At 30.2% G+C, this 22,399-nt stretch overlaps 1 protein-coding gene across 1 annotated transcript; it reads right to left on the bottom strand.

Moving 5' to 3' along the window:
• Positions 1-883: 883 nt before the first annotated feature.
• spina (spindlin a) lies at positions 884-20,978 on the bottom strand. The gene is made up of 6 exons (XM_073830209.1): positions 20,851-20,978; positions 14,934-15,263; positions 14,800-14,848; positions 11,617-11,870; positions 2,174-2,407; positions 884-888 (listed from the first exon to the last, which is right to left on the bottom strand). The coding sequence occupies exons 2-6, from the start codon at positions 14,983-14,985 to the stop codon at positions 884-886; spliced, it is 594 nt and encodes a 197-aa protein (XP_073686310.1). The 5' UTR covers positions 14,986-15,263; positions 20,851-20,978.
• Positions 20,979-22,399: the final 1,421 nt, after the last annotated feature.

Here is a 22,399-nt window from a genome sequence, read left to right on the forward strand (position 1 = left end):
AAATAAAGGCTAAGTAATATTTTTTCCACAATGATGCCTCTTGTACATAGTCTTATTGTCTTTTGGGAGATGTCAGTGTCATTTCCGGTCCAAAAAAAAAAAAAAAAACTTGCTGGTTGAATAAAAGTAACTTTAAGTCTGAATTTGCCAGGGCTATGAATATTTCGGGCTTGACTGTATATATAAATCACAATTATCATCCTTTGGTAGAAACGAGCCTCTATAACATTTAACAGAATTTAAAAATCACAGTAAAGAAAAAGTAAAAACTCATAATACTGATATAAATATAAATTTAAAATGTATAATAAAATTTTAAATTTAAATATACATGTTCCAAATATATATAATTGTACAATAAATAAATAAGTTAATAATTATATATATATATATATATATATATATATATATAAAAATAAAATAGTTACATAAAAATTAGTTGAATTATTAAACTATTACTTTAAAAGTTTAAATGAGTTAAACTATTCTCTCTCTTTTTTTTTCCAATTCTACAAAAAAAAGGGCAAAATTGCTAAATATATACTCAGAATTACAAGTTAGAAGTTATTTTTTTTTAGAATTGCAAAAGAAAAGACAAAATTGTAATAAAAAAATCACAATTGTCATCCTTTGGTAAAAACAAGCCTCTATACCATTTAACAGAATTCACAAAAACAAAGTAAAAACTCATAATACTGATATAAATAAAGTAGAAAAGAAAAGTCCACACTGAAAGTTTAAAAAGTAAAAAGTATACATTTACCAAAAAAAGGCAAAAATTGCTAAATATAAACTCAGATTTACAAGTTCTAAATTCTGACTTTTTTGTTTTTTTAGAATTGCAAAAGAAAAGAAAATTTGTAAAATAAAAAAATCACAATCATCATCCTTCACAAAAATTCACAAAAACACATACACATATAACAGAGGTTGCGTTAGACTTTGTCCGTCATTTTGACAGACATTTGGTCATAAAAATTCCGTCATAATCCCTTATTATCCGTCATTTTAATTTTCATATTTTAATTACAATAACACATTTAATTGCATTTACTTTTGTACACATTTTCACGTTTAATTAAGAACCTATACAGGACGATATAGGCTTATGCATTTATTTTTAAGAGAACTGATGAACAGATGAGACTGCCTTACTTTTCATGTTCGACACCACACCCCGCAGTGACAGCTATTTCAATATACTCTTATTTTTATGAGCAATATCGATTTGTAAATCCCAGTCGATCTTTAGGTCCATGCTGTTTTCAGTTGATGAATGAACAGTAGTCTACATAGTGCGCCTCCCATTCAATAAATCGCAATGAAACAAAGTCTCAAATTTCAAAATATGTCGATTTCATTAGGAAATTCAAGCAAAAAAATACTGTTTTGCCGCTCTTTAATGTGCCGTTATAGATCGTTGTAGCTTCTGTGTAGTCGCCTGTGCGTAATCAAATGTGTAATGTAATATGTGACCCTGGACCACAAAACCAGTCATAAGGTTAAATTTTACAAAACTGAGATCTATATATATCATGAAATCTCAGTAAATAAGCTTTCTATTGATGTATGGTTTGGACAATAGGACAATATTTGGCCGAGATACAACTGTTTGAAAATCAGAAATCTGAGGGTGCAAAAAAATCAAAATCCTGAGAAAATCACCTTTAAAGTTCTCCAAATTAGGTTCTTAACAATGCATATTACTAATCAAAAATTACATTTTGATACATTTACAGTAGGGATTTTACAAAAAATCTTCATGGAACATGATCTTTACTTAATTTCCTAATGATTTTTGGCATAAAAGAAAAATCAATAATTTTGACCCATACTATGTATTTTTGGCTATTGCTACAAACATACCCCAGCGACTTAAGACTGGTTTTGTGGTCCAGGGTCACATATAAAAGAAGCCTATTTTGCTCACCAACCTGCATTTATCTGATAAAAAAAATTCCAGTAAAATCAGTAAAATTATGCAATATTATAAATAAAGTAATTCTGAGAAGAAAAGTCCACACTGTACTTTTAAAAAGTCATAATTACATATAATAATAATAACAACAATGATGATAATACAATAAATAAGAAATAAAATTATGCATTCCTTACAGAAAAAAATGCATTAAAAAAATAATGAACAGCCAACAGGAGCACTAAAGACACTCACTAGAGTCTGGCATGATCCTCAGATCTCCGTCTTTGTAGTCATCGAGCAGCTGATACATGTAGAGAACCGGGTCTTTCTCGTACGTGATGTAGAACCACGTGTTCATGATGGGCGCCCGGGCCAGAACCATCCCCCTCCACTCATTCTTAGTGCCATCCTCCGTCTCGAACATGTGCTCCACGGCTTTACCTATCATAGTGTCGGCCAGGTGAGCGTCGCTGATGCGCGTCGAGGCTGAAAGCATGGAAAACATAAACTGGAATCAATCTGGGACCAATAACTCACTCAGAATACAAGACACTTGTTTATAGATGCACATCAAGATGAGTCATGTTGTAAAAATCCACATTTCAGATGTCAGAGATGCTTCAGGCCTCATTTGGAGAGAATCCAGCTTGCAATTCATTCAACACCACAATAAATTTAATTGAACATTAGATTTAACAACATTTCAACAAGTTTGTCTGATAATGAACCGGAGAATATGAGTGCAACATTTAAAAAAATAAAATATAATATATTTCGTATTCACACATTTAGCCCGAAAACACAAGCAGAAAAACGGTTTCACCTAAAAATAAACTTATAATTAAATTCATACATTTATAAAACAACATTTACAAACAACATTTATAAAAAACAATACTAAATAATACTAATATTTAACTTTGAAAATTATAATTATTACATAAAATAAACTTTATATTATAAAAGTTATATTTATGAGCAACATAAATGCAAAATATTAAAAAAATATATAATTAAATCAAATTTACACATTCAGCCCTAAAACACAAGCAGAAAAATTATGCTGCACCAAATATTCAACTCTGAAATTTAATTACATTGAATAAATAAATAAAAAACTGAAATAAATGTTATAATTGTAATTAACAATATTACAGCAACATTTAAAAAAAATATCAATATAATTACATTTATAGTCATATATAATTTGAATTCACATTCAGCCCTAGAACACAAAACAAAAATGATGCTTCACCTAATATTTAACTCTAAACATTAAAATGACTAAATTAATGAATGTTATAATTGTTATTAGCAATGTTACAGCAACATTTAAAAAATAATTATCTAATAATTACATATATATTTGCACATTAAGCTCTAAAACAAGCAAAAAATTATGCTTTACCAAATATTTAACTTTAAAAATTAAAATGACTAAACTAATGAATGTTATAATTGTTATTAGCAATGTTACAGCAACATTTAAAAAATAATTATCTAATAATTACATATACATTTGCACATTAAGCTCTAAAACAAGCAAAAATTATGTTTTACCAAATATTTAACTCTAAAAATTAAAATGACTAAATTAATAAAGGTTACAATTGTTATTAGCTAAATTGCAACATTTAAAAAAATATTAATATAATAATTACATTTATAGTCATATATAGCATAATTTTTTGCTCGTTTCAGGGCTCAACCCTGAAACAAGCAAAAATTATGCTTCACCAAATATTTAACTCTAAAAATTTAAATGATTAAATTAACAAATGTTACAATTGTTATTAGCAAAATTACTGCAACATTACATTTATATTCACAAATTAAGCCTTAAAACAAGCAAACAATTATGCTTCACTAAATATTTAACTCTTTAATAAATGTTACAGTTGTTATTAGCAATATTACAGCAACATTTAAACAAATATATCAATATAAATACATTTAAATTCACACATCAAGCTTTAAAACAAGCAAATAATGATGCTTCACTAAATATTAACTTATGACTAAATTAATAAAGGTTACAATTGTTATTAGCAATATTAATGATGATAATAATAAATTAAATATATAAAAAACATTTAAAAGTTATTATATTACAATATTAGGTGAAGAACATTGTTTACTTGCTTGTAATTGACTACAATATTTATTATAATGAAGGAGTGCAACATTTAAATGTTAATATAATTTGAATTCACATTCAGCCCTAGAACACAAAACAAAAACGATGCTTCACCTAATATTTAACTCTAAACAATAAAATGACTAAATTAACAAATGTTATAATTGTTATTAGCAATATTACAGCAACATTTAAAAAATAACTAATAATTACATATATATTTGCACATTAAGCTCTAAAACAAGCAAAAATTATGCTTAACCAAATATTTAACTTTAAAAATTAAAATGACTAAATTAATAAATGTTACAATTGTTATTGGCTAAATTACTGCAACATTTAAAAAAATATTAATACAATAATTACATTTATATTCACACATTAAGCCTTAAAACAAGCAAAACATTATGCTTCACTAAATATTTAACTCTTTAATAAATGTTACAGTTGTTATTAGCAATATTACAGCAACATTTAAAAATATATATCAATATAATTACATTTAAATTCACACATCAAGCTTTAAAACAAGCAAAAAATTATCCTTCACTAAATATTAACTTATGACTAAATTAATAAAGGTTACAATTGTTATTAGCAATATTAATGATAATAATAAACTAAATATATAAAAAATAATAAAAAGTTAAATATTAGGTGAAGAACATTTACTTGCTTGTAATTGAGAACAATATTTATTATAATCAATGAGTGCAACATTTTCTAAATATTAATATAATTTGAATTCACATTCAGCCCTAGAACACAAAACAAAAATAATGCTTCACCTAATATTTAACTCTAAAAATTAAAATGACTAAATTAATGAATGTTATAATTGTTATTAGCAATATTACAGCAACATTTAAAAAATAATTATCTAATAATTACATATACATTTGCACATTAAGCTCTAAAACAAGCAAAACATTATGCTTCACTAAATATTTAACTCTTTAATAAATGTTACAGTTGTTATTAGCAATATTACAGCAACATTTAAAAATATATATCAATATAAATACATTTAAATTCACACATCAAGCTTTAAAACAAGCAAAAAATGATGCTTCACTAAATATTAACTTATGACTAAATTAATAAAGGTTACAATTGTTATTAGCAATATTAATGATAATAATAAACTAAATATATAAAAATAATAAAAAGTTAAATATTAGGTGAAGAACATTTACTTGCTTGTAATTGAGAACAATATTTATTATAATCAATGAGTGCAACATTTTCTAAATATTAATATAATTTGAATTCACATTCAGTCCTAGAACACAAAACAAAAATAATGCTTCACCTAATATTTAACTCTAAACAATAAAATGACTAAATTAATAAATGTTATAATTGTTATTAGCAATATTACAGCAACATTTAAAAAATAATTATCTAATAATTACATATACATTTGCACATTAAGCTCTAAAACAAGCAAAAATTATGTTTTACCAAATATTTAACTCTAAAAATTAAAATGACTAAATTAACAAATGTTACAATTGTTATTAGCTAAATTACTGCAACATTTAAAAAAATATTCATATAATAATTACATTTATAGTCATATATATAGCATAATTTTTTGCTCGTTTCAGGGCTCAACCCTGAAACAAGCAAAAAATTATGCTTCAAATATTTAACTCTAAACATTTAAATGACTAAATTAACAAATGTTACAATTGTTATTAGCAAAATTACTGCAACATTTAAAAAAACATTAATATAATAATTACATTTATATTCACACATTAAGCCTTAAAACAAGCAAAACATTATGCTTCACTAAATATTTAACTCTTTAATAAATGTTACAGTTGTTATTAGCAATATTACAGCAACATTTAAAAATATATATCAATATAATTACATTTAAATTCACACATCAAGCTTTAAAACAAGCAAAAATGATGCTTCACTAAATACTTAACTTATGACTAAATTAATAAAGGTTACAATTGTTATTAGCAATATTAATGATAATAATAATAAATTAAATATATTAAAAAAATAAAGAGTTAAATATTAGGTGAAGAACATTGTTTACTTGCTTGTGATTGACTACAATATTTATTATAATGAAATGAAGGAGTGCAACATTTTTTAAATATTAATATAATTTGAATTCACATTCAGCCCTAAAACACAAAACAAAAAGATGCTTCACTTAATATTTAACTCTAAAAATGACAATTACTGGATTCATAAATGTTATATTTGACAATCTGAGTGTAACATTTACAATTATATATAATAATATAAGTCGTACGGGTATATTTGCAGCAACAGCCAAACATATGGCAGGCCTCGAAATTGCAAATTTTCTTTCAACCAACCTCTGTTCCGGATTTGCACAAACTGCATTGCAATCAGGCGTGTGTGATGACCATATGATTGTGGACAATTAAAAGGTCTCCACAATCTGCCTTTGAAGAAATATACTACATTTCTTGCTACAGCGCACATTCTGGCACATCTGTCTCAATATACTGTACAACGCCGCATACATTCACATCAACAACTCCACTCACGCAGAGTCATAATTTCCACTGCAGAAATGGTTTTCAAAATCCAGTTTGTGTCCTCCCACTTTCAAATGGTTTTGTTAAAGTAATCTCTAGTATTGTAGAATGCGCATTCAAAAGCAATTTTAAAAGTGACCCCCCAACGCGTCAAATTAGGCTACATAAAATATCTAGGCTGTTATTAGTATGTGGGCTATAATAGTTTAAGTTGTCTATAACTCTGTATCATGCTTGAACAATTCGGTCTCTATCTGCACTTTGAATATTGAAAGAGTAGCCTACTTTGATTATGGCTGCATTTATTGTGTTAACTGTGTTGTTTATTTTTGGTTATTTCTACTGTAGATTGTTTAAAAATGCAGTGGTTGCCTCGAATTTAAACAGCTGCACCTATAATAGAGAAAACAAACATCTTGTTCATGTACTCATATTTTCATTCATTCTTGTCCCTTGCTTAAGACGTAAAATAAACATATATAAAAAAGGCTTTCAGAATCAGCTCATTTGCTTGTAAAACATCGGCAATCAGAATCGGTCATGAAGAATCAAGATTAGTGCATTACTAAAAAGAAATTGGGTGCTCCTACAATTTTTTTGGTGCTCCTAACTTTTTGAAGTTGGGAGCACCAGTGCTACCAAGTAAAAAAGTTAATTTCGAGTCCTGTATGGGTTAAAATTATAGATTTTATGCCAAAAATCATTATGATATTAAGTAAAGATCATGTTCTATGATGTTCCACTGTAAATATATCAAAACGTAATTTCTGATTAGTAATATGCATTGCTAAGAACTTCATTTGGAGAACTTTAAAGGCGTTTTTCTCAATATTTAGATTTTTTTGCACCCTCAGATTACAGATTTTCAAATATTTGTGTCTCAGCCAAATATTGTCCTATCATAACAAACTATACATTAATGGAAAGTTTATTTATTCAGCTTTCAGATTAAAGCTTTCAGGTTCACATTTAATAATTAAATGTATTTTCTGCTCATTGCCTGTCCAACTGCATTAATAGTCACTAATAATGCAGCTTAATTGACCATATGCACGGATTACTTCCTTGTTTTAGACAAGCCAGCTCAGTCATTTCCAGTCAACTGTAGTGTGTAATAGGAGTGTCCTTTGCTCGTTTTCTCTATATAATGCATTCACAATCCAAGAAAAGTTTTGTCTAAGAGGACCAAACGTCCATGTATACCGTTTCAAGAATGACAAAAGCGAGTTTAAAAAAATATCCAAGTAAATCGGCTAAATATGCGCCAGTCATTGCTATGATTGACAGTAATAACTGGACGAAACATCTGACAAGTTGATGATTCTTAATAAATGATTCAGAGTCAGACTAAATTTAGAGTAACAAAACTACAGCAGTAACAAGTTTGTGTTGGTTAAATATAGGCTATTTAATAGTGTTTACAGTTTAATATAAAGCTTAAAAGATGTAGTTATTAAATTATATCAAATATTTCAAATTCATATCGATTCATATTAAGTGCATTATTTATTTCTTATACCATTAATATTTAACATTTAAATTGTAGTGAACAATATATATCTAAATAACCCTTATAGGCTGTTTGTGTCTGTGCATATGTGACCCTGGACCACAAAACCAGTCATAAGGTTAAATTTTACAAAACTGAGATATATACATCATATGAAAGCTCAATAAATAAGCTTTCTATTGATGTATAGTTTGTTAGGATAGGACAATATTTGGCCGAGATACATCTATTTGAAAATCTGGAATCTGAGGGTGCAAAAAAATCTAAATACTGAGAAAATCACCTTTAAATTTGTCCAAATTAAGTTCTTAGCAATGCATATTACTAATCAAAAATTACATTTAGATATATTTACAGTAGGAATTTTACAAAAAATCTTAATGTAATATGATCTTTACTTAATTTCCTAATGATTTTTGACATAAAAGAAAAATCAATAATTTTGACCCATACCATGTATTTTTGGCTATTGCTACAAACATACCCCAGCGACTTAAGACTGGTTTTGTGGTCCAGGGTCACATATTTATTTATTTTAATAACGTTCTGCACTTGCTATACTATATACTTAAATGCGGTACAATTACAAAAATTTATTATACTAGTAATTTTATAATAAATCGAAAACCAAGACTTGGAAAAAAACTAGGGAGTTGAAATGGCAGCTGCAGCCAATGATTGATCCTCTGCTGCCATCTTCTGGTTATATGGGTAATTTCATGTCATTTTCATCTTAAAAACTTGTCTGTAAAAATATTTTTTTTTCCATGTGGTCTTTATGAATGAAAAGTGAATTTTTGAAGTAAATTTTTGAACATCTGTAGAGTTGAAAAATAAGGCTTTAAAATATTACAAGATTTTAAAAATGTGTTCCTGACAATGAACGCAAGTTACTGATTATCAAGAATGCGATTAAGATGTCCTTGAAGAGAAGCATGGCTAGCTAGCTAACATTAGCCTAAACACATTATGATGGCGTTTAGCTGTCAGGTACTTGTGTCTAGGTACTCTCCTGGGATTACCAGGCTCAGGATTTAAATGATATGTTGTTAAATAATATGAAACTGAATGTTTATGCCGCTATCAAATATTTACAATGTTGCAATTATTATTTCTCTCAGTTTCTGATAAGAACGAGGCAGTAGAGGAGTCTTAAGAGTCTCCACCTCTATATAGCACACATAAAATGAGCATATCATAAGGGGTAGGAAAAAAAATCAATATTGCAATATATTGTTGTGCTCTGTCACAATAAATAATCGATACACTAACGGCCAATATCGATATTTTATTACAACACAAAATGATTAATTTACCCGTTGTCAGTGTCACTACCCAATATCTACCATTCTGTTTGCGGGGGCACTGTTCGAGTAAATAGGGGTAAAGTGGCGTAAGCAGCGGCCAGTGAAGAACACAAGTTATCTAACAACAACAGAGAAGAAGCGGAGAAAAAAAGAGAAGCGAGAAGAATGGCGGAAAATAATGAAAAACAAATCAAAAGACCCACCCGCTAGTTTCCACTGTAAAGTGTGGAGACACTTCGGGTTTTACGAGACAGTCGACGGAAAGGCACTGGATAAAGATTATGCAATCTGCAAGAACTGCTTTGCAAAGATAAAATATAACAGCAACACTACGAATCTGCAAATGCACCTTGTTCGCCATCACGGTGAACTACTCTCAGGTGATAATGATAATTAATAAATGCATAAGATTTCCTTATTATGGGTATTTTTTTCTTTTTCAGTCACATACAGTCATGGACAAAATTGTTGGCACCCCCTGGTAAATATGGGCAAAGAAGGCTGTAAAAATAAATCCGCATTGTTTCTCCTTTAGCTCTTTTAGTCAAAAATTCTGCAAAATTCAAACAGTTCATAAAAGTTAAACAATTTAAAGTGAGGTGGATTATAACTTTATGAAAAAATGTTTTTCTCAAATACACCCTGGTCACAATTATTGGCACCCTTAGAAAGTAAATTATCTCCTAAATATATTTCCATTGAAATTTCCAATTTCTAAGCACACCAAGGTGACTGGAAACATGATGTTGTCCAGTCATGACGTCTTGGTGCACAGATGAATAAATATTAGTAACACAAAGCCCAAACCAACCTAATCATTCATCACAATGGGTAAAACCAAAGAATATACTTCTGATGTACAGCAAAAGATTGTTGATCTTTACACAATACAAAGTGGCTTTAAGAAAATACTTAAAACATTAAATATTCTCATTTCCAACATCAGGGAAATAATTAAGAAGTTTTAATGGACTGGAGATGTTAAAAATCTGCTTGAAACATGATGTGTGTCAATATTGTCTTAATGTGCAGCAAAGAGAACAATTTAAGTGGCCAAATACTCTTCAAATATCACAGATGGAAAATTGCAGAAACCAGTTGAATTTTAGTGTCAGAAAAAATATTACTAAATAAAAGAAAACTGCACCTCCATCACAACAAGTCATTTCAGACACTGTTCAAGAAACAAATCATCTGCTCTCATGCAAAATCAAACTCCACCACATTAATTTACCATACTGGAACTTCAGCCAGGACTGGCTTTTATTGCCATATGAAATGAGAATTTTTTTTTGGAGCTAATTTTACACCAAAGGTCCTAGACATCTTGTTCAGATACATGCCATCATGTTTTATATCAAATACCAACAGATAAAAAAAGGTAAAACTGACTTGCTCAGTTAGAAATATTATAATGGGTCATGGTTAGATCTTCCATCACCACATTGTTTCAAAACAAACATCAAAATCAACACAAAAACTGGTCACTGAACACAAAATCCAGATTCTGCCATAACCATCTCAATTCCCTGACCTGAAGCCTATGGAAAATGAGTGGGATAAACTGAAGAGTGAGCACCAACATTTAAAGGATCTGGAGAAATTCTGTATGGAGGAATAGTCTAAAATCACTTGCCATATATTCTCAAACCTCATCAGGCAAGGGGGGAAAAATCAGAGCTGTTTTTCGTGCAAATGGAAGTTGCAGAAAGTTTTGAATACAAGGGTGCCAATAATTATGGCCAGGGTGTATCAGAGAAAACAATTTATTTCTTAATATTATATTGCCCCCACTTAATTTTTTTTTATTTTAATTGAAATGTTTAAATTTTGCAGATTTTTTGACTAAAGATCAACAGGAGAAACAACGCAGATTTATTTTTACAGCCTTCTTTGCCCATAATTACCAAGGGTGCCAACAATTTTGTCCATGACTGTACATCGTGATATATCGTTGATGAAATTTCTTCCAATATATTGAATATCGTAGATATCGCCAATCGTGACATTATCATTTTGTGGGCCACGTATCGCCACAGTATTGAATCGTGAGTTACCTGTATCGCCCCAGCCCTACTTATCATCATGCAGAAGTTTTAAAAAACACTCCGTGCATATGGTAAATTAGACTGGTTTGCACTCTTTGCGCCTTTCCATGTCTGCTGTCATAAACGGGTCAGTGAAATGAAATGAAGTAAAGCAGGTACCGAGTCTGTCTGGCAGGACCTCGAGTCCCTGCACCCTCTCGTCTTTATGCAGCTCCAGGCCGTAGACGCAGTCGAAGCCGTCATATTTGATCAGGTAGAGCGAGGGGTTGACGGGCACCTGGTCTAAAACGGTGCCTTTCCACTGCGACGCCGCGCCGCTGCCCTCCTTCCAGATGTGCTGGATACGACAGCCCACGATGTTCCTCCGCGGCTGAGCCACTGCTTTGGTGGGACCTACACTGCTTTTGTGTTTCCTGTCAGATGATCACACGTTAGCATTAACATTGGGATGAAATTATAACACACACATAACACACAAAAAACAACATTTTGTATTGGTTGGGATAGTCATATAGATCTCATAGTAAACACTTAGAAAATATTTTAACATTATTTATAAAAATAAATAAATACAGTACACACTTCAGCTAATATTTAACATTGTAAATTAATTATAGTGACTAATAAATTAATAAAAGTTATATTTATTATTAGCAATATTAGGTTAATATAAAAAAATATATATTAAAATAATAACATAGTACATAAAAAATAACTACATATTTACTAATTCAGTCCTAATACAACCCAATAAAAACTAACCTAATAGTTTATATTTGTTTTGATAATCAATGACTTGAAAAATATTAAAATAATATAACAAAAATAAGTCGTTTAAGTGTTCAATCTTAATACAAAATAAATATTAATATTTAAAAATATAAAATTATGTAATAATTCATATTTATACATTCAGCTCTAAAAAAAGCAACTATAAGTATGCTTTGACTAATATTGAACTATTAATATTTATTACAAATAATAAAGATAATAATAATAATAATAATTATTATTATTATTATATGATAACGATTAAAAAAATCAGAATTGTAATTTTTATTATTAATATGGACTAAACATTAATTTATATTATTATTTTATATAAGAATTAAATATATCATATTCAAGGGCACAATCAAAAAACTATTTTATATTTATATTTATTACAATATAATATAATAATTCATATTTATACATTCAGCTCTAAAAAAAAGCAACTATAAGTATGCTTTGACTAATATTGAACTATTAATATTCATTACAAATAAGATAATAATAATAATAATAATTATTATTATTATTATTATTATTATTATATAATGATAACATTGAAAAAAAAATCAGAATTGTAATTTTTATTATCAATATGGACTAAACATTAATTTATTTTATTATTTTATATTATAAGAATTAAATATATCATATTCAAGGGCACAATCAAAAAACTATTTTATATTTATATTTATTACAATATAATATAATAATTCATATTTATACATTCAGCTCTAAAAAAAGCAACTATAAGTATGCTTTGACTAATATTGAACTATTAATATTTATTACAAATAATAAAGATAATAATAATAATAATAATTATTATTATTATTATTAATGATAACGATTAAAAAAAATCAGAATTGTAATTTTTATTATCAATATGGACTAAACATTAATTTATATTATTATTTTATATAAGAATTAAATATATCATATTCAAGGGCACAATCAAAAAACTATTTTATATTTATATTTATTACAATATAATATAATAATTCATATTTATACATTCAGCTCTAAAACAACATTAACATGTTTCTAACATGATTAGCTGTTAGTATGTTGCTAACATGTTATTAGCATGATTAGCAAGTTGCTAGCACGTTCCTAACATGATTCTAGCATGATTAGCACATTATTAACATGTCATTAGCATGACTGACAAGTTACTAGCATGGTTCCAGTTGCTAGGCTAGGCTAGAAAGTTAAATAGATCAGAAATATTAGATGGACGTGTGAATGGATCAGAAACAGTACATAGAAGAGAATATAATGTAAAATAATAACTAAGATCCACACATTCAGCCAGGGGCGGACTGGGACAAAATTTCAGGCCGGGAAATCTCACACTTATCCAGGCCATCCCACACACCCACACCAAATGTTGAAACCACGGAAAACAATATTTTTTTATATGGCGATCATGATCACATAAAGCATTTTTAATTGACTGGGTAAAAAAATTAAAGGTTATCTCTTGAACTTCCAATTTCCTTATTAGTTTGTTTAATCTCTGTCTCTCATGTGTGTTTACTTTTTTTTTGTAACAAATTTTCTTACCTGTCCATACCTGTCACTTTTTTCGTCAACCTTGTTACAAAGCAACCACCTCATTCTAATTTGTTTTCACATAGAATAGGTCTACATTTATTTTTGAACAATTTAAGTACTACATTAGGACCATGTGTTATTGTTTTAGCTGGCCTTAATGTCAAAATTAGTACAATAATAGGTATACATCTTTTTTTTTTAATCTTACAACTGAATATGTTTTTGCATTAACATAAGTCATGTTTTACCCTAAGAAAATTAACCATGGTATTATTGGGCCTATGGTAAACGCAGTAACCTTTTTTTTGGCAGCTTGATTCCTATTAGTAGGCTATAATCAAAGTTTTACTACAAACACCATGGTGAAACTATATATTGTAGCAAATCCATTGTTCATTTGTTGTTAACTTTAGTTACCATGGTTAATTTTCATAAGGGTTGTGTTGAATGCCTTAGCTCCTAAACGTGTTTTAAAACGATGTGAATATTTTTTACGGCTAAATTCCTACGCTTTGTAATTATAATTATGTTAATTTGTTAATTATGCAGTAATTGACTGCTACTGCTAACATTTGCTAGCAGTTTAATGCTTAAGTAAAGACAAAACTACAATAGTCTGTTTACAGATGCAACTGAATTGCACTTTAAGTCCTAAACAAGACAGTTTTGTGTCTCTGCTCCACCTGGGCACTTCCACTTCACTCTTGAGTCTCGCGTCCATTTGGCGGACGCACGGATGCGCGCGAGGCGAAACGCGTTGCCAGTAAAGGCTAACCGATTCATGAATTATTTTATATAGTTTTATTATTTTATTATTCCGAAATAACCACTTTAGTTAATTCGGCAGGCAACAAAAACAATATTAAAACAACAATATTAAAAAAATAATAATAATAAAAATTGGAGGGCAGCGGGCCAAATTGGCTGCCAGGCCACCGGGAATTCTCCCGGTTCTCCCGATGGCCAGTCCGCCCCTGCATTCAGCTCTAAAGCACAACCAAAAGAATAACTTACTTATGAGAGTTCTTTTTCTTCATCATATTTGCAGAGACACCAGCATGCCCTTCAATCACAGACACAGCAAACATGGTTAATATTAAAAAGACATTTCTTCAGAAGCTCGTCGGAAATCAAAGAGCCGCTCGAACCTGCATCAGCTCTGGATCTCTGGGCCGCGTTCTTCCCGAATGGGGTCTTCATTCATCTGTGTGTGGGGGAGCAGCCCGGCTGCAGCACTAGGGTGAAAATATCGTCTACTCTCTCTAATCAATGTAAGCGTATCAGGGGAGAGGGGGTTCAACCTAAAGGGGGCAGTTAAAATAAAAGAAAAAACGCTGGCATGTAAAGTGCTCGCCCGATGCCCGTCTGACGCTGTGGAATGACCGGTGCTCAGAAACGAGCGGGCGGGACGGGTCGCCCTCTCAGGGCCCGCGCAGATGGGTACTGATCCAGACCTCCTTTAGAAGGGTTTCAGCAACCTAAAAAACACAAGAACATCAGGTTAAACGCTTAGAAAACACTCTGGGAATGTAAACGCTCACATTTCAATTAGCCAGTAAATGGGAGTGAAGAAGCTCCACATTAATGAGCCACAAGAGGCAAATTATATGTGATTTACATTTGAGGAGAACTACAGACTAACACTCTGATGATCACAAAGTATGTGTTGTTTCAGAAAACATCCAAAAAAAAAAAAAACCACATTTTCATTGCACATCACTTGCATCTGTAGATTTCCATTACAATGCATAACTTACAGACCACTTTCTCAAAATGAGTTTCTCTATTTCAGCAGCACTTACATACACAAACTTTTACAGTTTTATTCATATCTATATACTGAAGGTTTTTTACCTAAGGGATTTGTTCTTATATTATTAGCTGATTTTATTATTGCACTTTATCTATATGGATTTCAATTACAATGCGTATCTTTAAGGGCAGCTTTGTTTCTCCATTTCAGAAGCACTTACACAATTTTCCAGTTATATTCATGTCTATATTCTGAAGGTTTTTACTGAGGGATTTGTTCATATATCATTAGCTGATTTTATTATTGCACTACTATCTAAAAATTGTCAATTACAACATATATCTTTAAGGGCCTTTTTCTAAATATGAGTTTGATTCTCCATTTCAGCAGCACAGTTTTTACAGTTTTATTCATATCTATATTCTGAAGGTTTTTACTGAGGGGTTTGTTAATCTATCATTGCCTGATTTTATTATTGAACTTTATATATTTGCGTTTGTAGATTTCAATTACAATACACATCCTAAGGGACATTTTCTAAAATTTAGGTTTTATCTCAACTTCAGTAGTACTTACATCAACCAAATTTTATAGTTTTATTCACAGTTATATACTGAAGGTTTTTATTGCGGTATTTGTTCATATATTATTAGCCAATATTATTGCACTTTATCTATTTGCATCTGTAGGTTTAAATTACAATACATATCTTTAAGGGACATTTTCTAAAAATTTGGTTTTATCTCAACTTCAGTAGTACTTACATGAACCAAGCTTTACAGTTATATTCATATCTATATTCTGAAGGTTTCTGCAGAGGGGTTTGTTAATATATCATTGCCTGCTTTTATTATTGCACTTTATATATTTGCGTCTGTAGATTTTAATTATTATACATCTTTTTAAAGGACATTTTCTAAACATTAGTTTTATCTCTACTTCAGTAGTACTGATATGAACCAAGTTTTACAGTTTTATTCATATCTATATTCTGAAGGTTTTTATTGAGGGGTTTGTTAACATATCATTGCCTGATTTTATTATTGCACTTTGTAAATTTGCATTTGTAAATTTCAATTACAATATATCTTTAAGGGACATTTTCTAAAAATGAGTTTTATCTCAACTTCAGTAGTACTTCCTTGAACCAAGCTTTACAGTTATATTCATATCTATATTCTGAAGATTTTTACTGAGGGGTCTGTTTATATGTCATTCACATTGATTTTATTATTGCACTTTATCAATTTGCATTTCTAGATTTCAATTACAATATACATACAATATATCTTTAAGGGCCATTTTCTAAAAATTAGGTTTTATCTCAACTTCAGTAGTACTTACCATAAACCAAATTTTACAGTTTTATTCACAGTTATATACTGAAGGTTTTTACTGAGGAGTTTGTTCATATATCATTAGCTGACTTTATTATTGCACTTTATCTGTGTCCATAGATTTAAATTACAATATATATTTAAGGGACATTTTCTAAAAATTAGGTTTTATCTTAACTTCAGCAGTACTTACATTAACTAAAATTTACAGTTTTATTCATGTCTATATACTGAAGGTTTTTACTGAAGAGTTTGTTTATATATCATTAGCTGACTTTATTAATGCACTTCATCTATTTGCACCTGTAGGTGTCAATTACAATACATCTTTTTAAGGGACATTTTCTAAAAGTAAGTTTTATCTCCACTTCAGTAGTACTTGCATCAACCAAATTTTACAGTTATATTCATATCTATATTCTGAAGGTTTCTACTGAGGAGGAGGAGTTTGTTAATACATCATTAGCTGACTTTATTAATGCACTATCTATTTGCGTCTGTAGATTTCAATTACAATATATCTTTAGGGGACACTTTCTAAAAATTAGGTTTTATCTCAACTTTAGTAGTACTTACATTAATTAAATTTTACAGTTTTATTAATATCTATATACTAAAGGTTTTTACTGAGTAGTTTGTTTATAAATCATTAGCTGACTTTATTTTTGCACTGTATCTATTTGCGTCTGTAGATTTAAATTACAATACATCTTTAAGGGACATTTTCTAAAAATTAGGTTTTATCTCAACTTCAGTAGTACTTACAGGAACCAAATTTTATTTTTTTCATATCTATATACTAAAGGTTTTTATTGAGGTATTTGTTCATATATTATTAGCTGATTTTATTTTTGCACTTTATCTATTTCTGTCTGTAGAGTTAAATTACAATATATCTTTAAGGGACATAAAATGAGTTTTATCTCCACTTCAGTAGTACTTATATGAACCAAGTTTTACAGTTATATTCATATCTATATTCTCAATATTTTTACTGAGGGGTTTGTTAATATATGAATTTTAAACCTGACTTTATCCAAAGTTCAGATTTATTCAAATCAGTGCAAATTCAAATATAAAATGCATTGTTTCCGTATTTAAACATAATATTTCTGAAAACGTGTAATACAAATGTTTGCTATTAGTTAAATGTCTTACCCTATTCAACTGTTGCGTCTGGCCTTAAACATTTATAGAAACTATCAAATGCTTTAATTAGCCAACAAATGGGAGTGAAGGACATCCACGTCAAATTACATGCAATTTTTCAAAGCGCTTTATAGCTTAAGAGAACAAACTTCATAAATGTTGGTAAACTAACAGTTTTAGTCAATTTTTGGATGAACTATTGCTTTTTAAGTGAAAAATATTACTGGTGAAAAACATGGTAAATAATGCAATTGTTAACATGAAATTCCAACCCCATGCGTAGGTTTATTCTTTGCAAATCGGGATTCGTTTAAAATTGCACCCATCTGATGTCCCAACACTCAAAATACCAAAGAAAGCAAAGCAGATGAGCCATGACATGAGACTTACATTATTCAGGAAGCCAAGCAGACGCTGTTATACAACACAACAGGAGTACGCTACAAGCGCAGGGAGCTCGGGGTTTCCTTACAACCACGTCAGCCGGCCAGACGAAGGCAAACTCATTTATTCTACCAGACCGTCCAACTGAATCAAGACAATAACATGTTTTATAAAACAGTCCATTGCACATGAACACAACCTAGTGCAACCCAACTGCAATATATTTTTCAAATGTGTAAAACGCATACAAATACACCAGAACATGCATTTATTGCTATTTTCCAACACAGCTGGACTCAAATAATACTGCTTCCATTTTCAATTTTACAATCTGTAACTGGGATGAAAATAACAAGCAAGACACTCAAGGTCAGTACTCGTTTTAAGGCATCCTGCTATGTTACTTTCAGATAAAGATGGTGAGACAATGCCAAAGTTTTATCACTTGACTGGTGCATTTGCAATGTCCTCAATCACCTTTCAAACAAACTCCCATTTTCTGCTGGTGTTTCTCATAATATTGGGTGAATCTCTTGAAAACGACATCAAAGACACATTTTTTTCCCAACATAGAAGAATTTTAGAATTTTGCAGTAGGGAACAAAAATTTATTTCAAAATTACTGTTTTGCTTCCAAATGTTCCCGTTTTGGTTCTTCTTAATTTCTTACTCTAAATTACAGTATTTCTACTGAATTACATTGATTTACTGCAATTAAACAATTAACATCAAAGCAACACAAATACTATCATAATGCAAAAATAATCTATATGTTCTTTGGAGAAACTGTGCTTAACTGCAATGTAAACCATGTCAAATCACACACAAAAAAAATCAATATTTTCTTTTTCTATAATTCCTTATTTTCTGAGGTGAAACTAGACCCTTGTTTGGTCTAGACTTCTGGCTGAAGTTAACTATATTTTACACAAACCGACGCTCATGATAACGGATCTCCGATGCTGTCAAAATCTTGGCTATAACCAAACTCAATGGTGTTGTGTTAAAGACCAGCACATGGATGATGGAGCAATTCTCTACATGCATTTTCCAGCGTATGAGAATCTAATATATTTTGGCTGTAGAGGCAAAAGTACTGAGCTGTATCAAACGTTGGCCAGTGGCTGCTATAATGACAGCGTCTGACAATGCTGAATGCAATTAAAGCGAGGGAATTTACAGCTCAATGATGCAGAAAAATGGTGTTATTGAACAGTATTCATAACGTGGGATTGACCAAGTGAAAGGATACAAAAGGAAAACGATAGTTATAGGGCAGTATGGTTATGTAAAGTGAGAGATAGGAATAAAAGTACACATGCATTACGTAGTTACACACTTATGATAATGTTTTGGTTTATGTGGAATGGTTGGACCACAGAAATAATGCAATTCAGAAGCTAAATAAAGGCTTAAATCAAACCCACCGCAGTGGCTGTTTCTCTGCTGTAATCTCTCCTTTACAAGCCTAATTGATCAATTAATCCTCCAGAGGTGCCCTACAAAACTCTTCAGCAGACTGTCAAGAAATACAAATGAACCGCTGCCCCCTTCCAAACAAACCCCCAGAATGATTCATGTCATTGTTCCTCATGGAAATTCAGCACTTTCTCAATGCAACCTGATCATTGAGCATCAGATGAGACTAATGAATTCAAGACCTTACATTTCAAATTGGCCAGAACCTTCAACAATGCAGTGAGATCAGTTGGCCAGATTGGGTTTCAGTGCTGCCATTAACAGGCAAGATGACAAGCAGCACTGCAACTTGTCTGGTTATAGTGCAAACGACCAAATATACACACTTGCATGTGTAGAAAAGCATCCTTTTTGAGAGAAAAAAAGGCATAAGAGAGAGATAACCAGGTACATGGAGGACCAAAGAAAGCATTACATTACACACAGAACGTATTTAGCCATATAATAATCAAAACAATGCAAGAAGGAACAATAAAGGCGCGTTTTGTGAACACATAATCGCAATTTGTCATTAGAAACATTCAAATCTGTCTGGCTAGCTGAGTCAATCTCGCTAACTCTCTTCATTAAACGCTACACATTCACCTCCAAAGCAGCCAGGTATCTTATTCTAAATGCTACGACTCCACACAAACCATCCAAGAGGCAAATGAAGGCATAAACCAGCGTTAAATGCTAAAAGAGTGTGACTAAACGCAGTGCAATAGCTCATAGCTCGACGCAGCTCAACGGCTCTAGCCGCCATTTTGGCTCAAGCTCTTATTTACAATCCCGCAGCAGAAACAAAGGAAGCACAAGAAACACATTTTCAACAGAAACGTCTGGATCAAGCGTCCCCACAGCTCGCCCCAAAAGCCCCTTCACTCCCTCCACTGAAGCCCTGAGCCTAATCTTGTCGCATTTCGCTTTTTTATTCAAGTGCAACGCATAAATGTGGCATTTGTGGCATGGATGCTCGCTTACCCCCGGGTTTATTTTAGAAATTCACGCATATTGCGGCATAAAAAATATTTCCACTCCAGCTCTGCCTCACTGTGTGTTCAATGAGCAGCGTTTGATGAGCGCAGGCGGCCCCGAATGCGGCCGAGCTCTTACCCTCCCCTCCTCCGCTGCCAAATAGTGCTCCGCCGCGGTACAACGCTGGCGCTGCAAGCGAAGCCTTCCTGCCACATAGTGCGCTGCCGACCGTTTCGCATCGGCTTTCTTCGGACGCTTTCGGAGCGGCTGGGCGAGGAGGTCTGCGCATGCGCAAGCACTGCGACAGGAGTTGGGAGACATGACTGTCCCCCTCAAAAAAATCCACTGACAATAGACAATAAAGCCTGTAATTTAATGGGCTGGATGGTGCAATACTTTATAAGAAAATGAGTTTATGAGTTTATGAATAGCCTACGCACTCTCCTATGTAGAATAAAAGGCTGTGTAGTTTTTTTTTTTTTTTACTAGAAAACTCTAAACAATAAGTATGATGATAAATTCACTGGAAATAGGTAAATAAGATGTGCAATTCTGAAATATGATTTATGCATTTGTTTATTAAGATTGAAAGCAAGTTAACAGGATACACTGCATCTTTACTTTGTGGTTTTTATTGAAAATTGATTAGATATTGTAAATTATAAGGTAAACATGCGAATGTTAAATGTCTGAATTATTGGAATGTATTTTCTTGTTTTTGGCTTCTGTAAGAGATCTTGAAAAGCATGAAATAAGAATATTAAAATGACCACATCAGATAGAAGGTGTATTTTTAGAATAATCTTATATATATATATATATATATATATATATATATATACTCAAAATATAATAACTACAGTATATATTTATAATATATATATATGTTTTTGTATCTTTAATTTTTGCCTTTGTATGTGTGTGTATTTATATATGTATATATAAATATAATAATATTTACAGTATATATTTTTATATTTTTAGTTTTCAGAGAAAAAGTCATATATCTTTTCAATTACTCAAAAATTACTTTCATATTTTTGCTGTAATGAAAATGACTTGGTTTGCAAGTTGCTTTTAAAAAACTGCTAAATAATTAAATAAAACTGCTAAATAATTAAATAATATATAACACAATATAACAATAATAATTGCAGTATATATTTATAATAATAAAGATGTTTTTTATATTTAAAATTTTCAAAAAAAGGTAATTTGTATATTTTTTTATAATTTTTTAATTACTTAAAATTACTTTAATATTTTTTTCTGTAATTAAATGAAATATATACACACACACACACACATATATATATATATATATATACACAATATAAAAATTACAGTATATATTTCTAATATACCTTTTTTGTATTTTTAACATTTTGACATTTTCTGAAAAATGTATATATTTTTAAATTATATATATATATATATATATATATATATATATATATATATATATATATATATAATTACAGTATATATTTCTGATATAATTTGTATTTTTGAAAGTTTTACTTTTCAGAAAATGAATATTTACAAAAATAATATA

The sequence above is a fragment of the Garra rufa genome, chromosome 23 (genome assembly GCF_049309525.1).
Source record: "Garra rufa chromosome 23, GarRuf1.0, whole genome shotgun sequence".
Taxonomy (NCBI): Eukaryota; Metazoa; Chordata; class Actinopteri; order Cypriniformes; family Cyprinidae; genus Garra; species Garra rufa.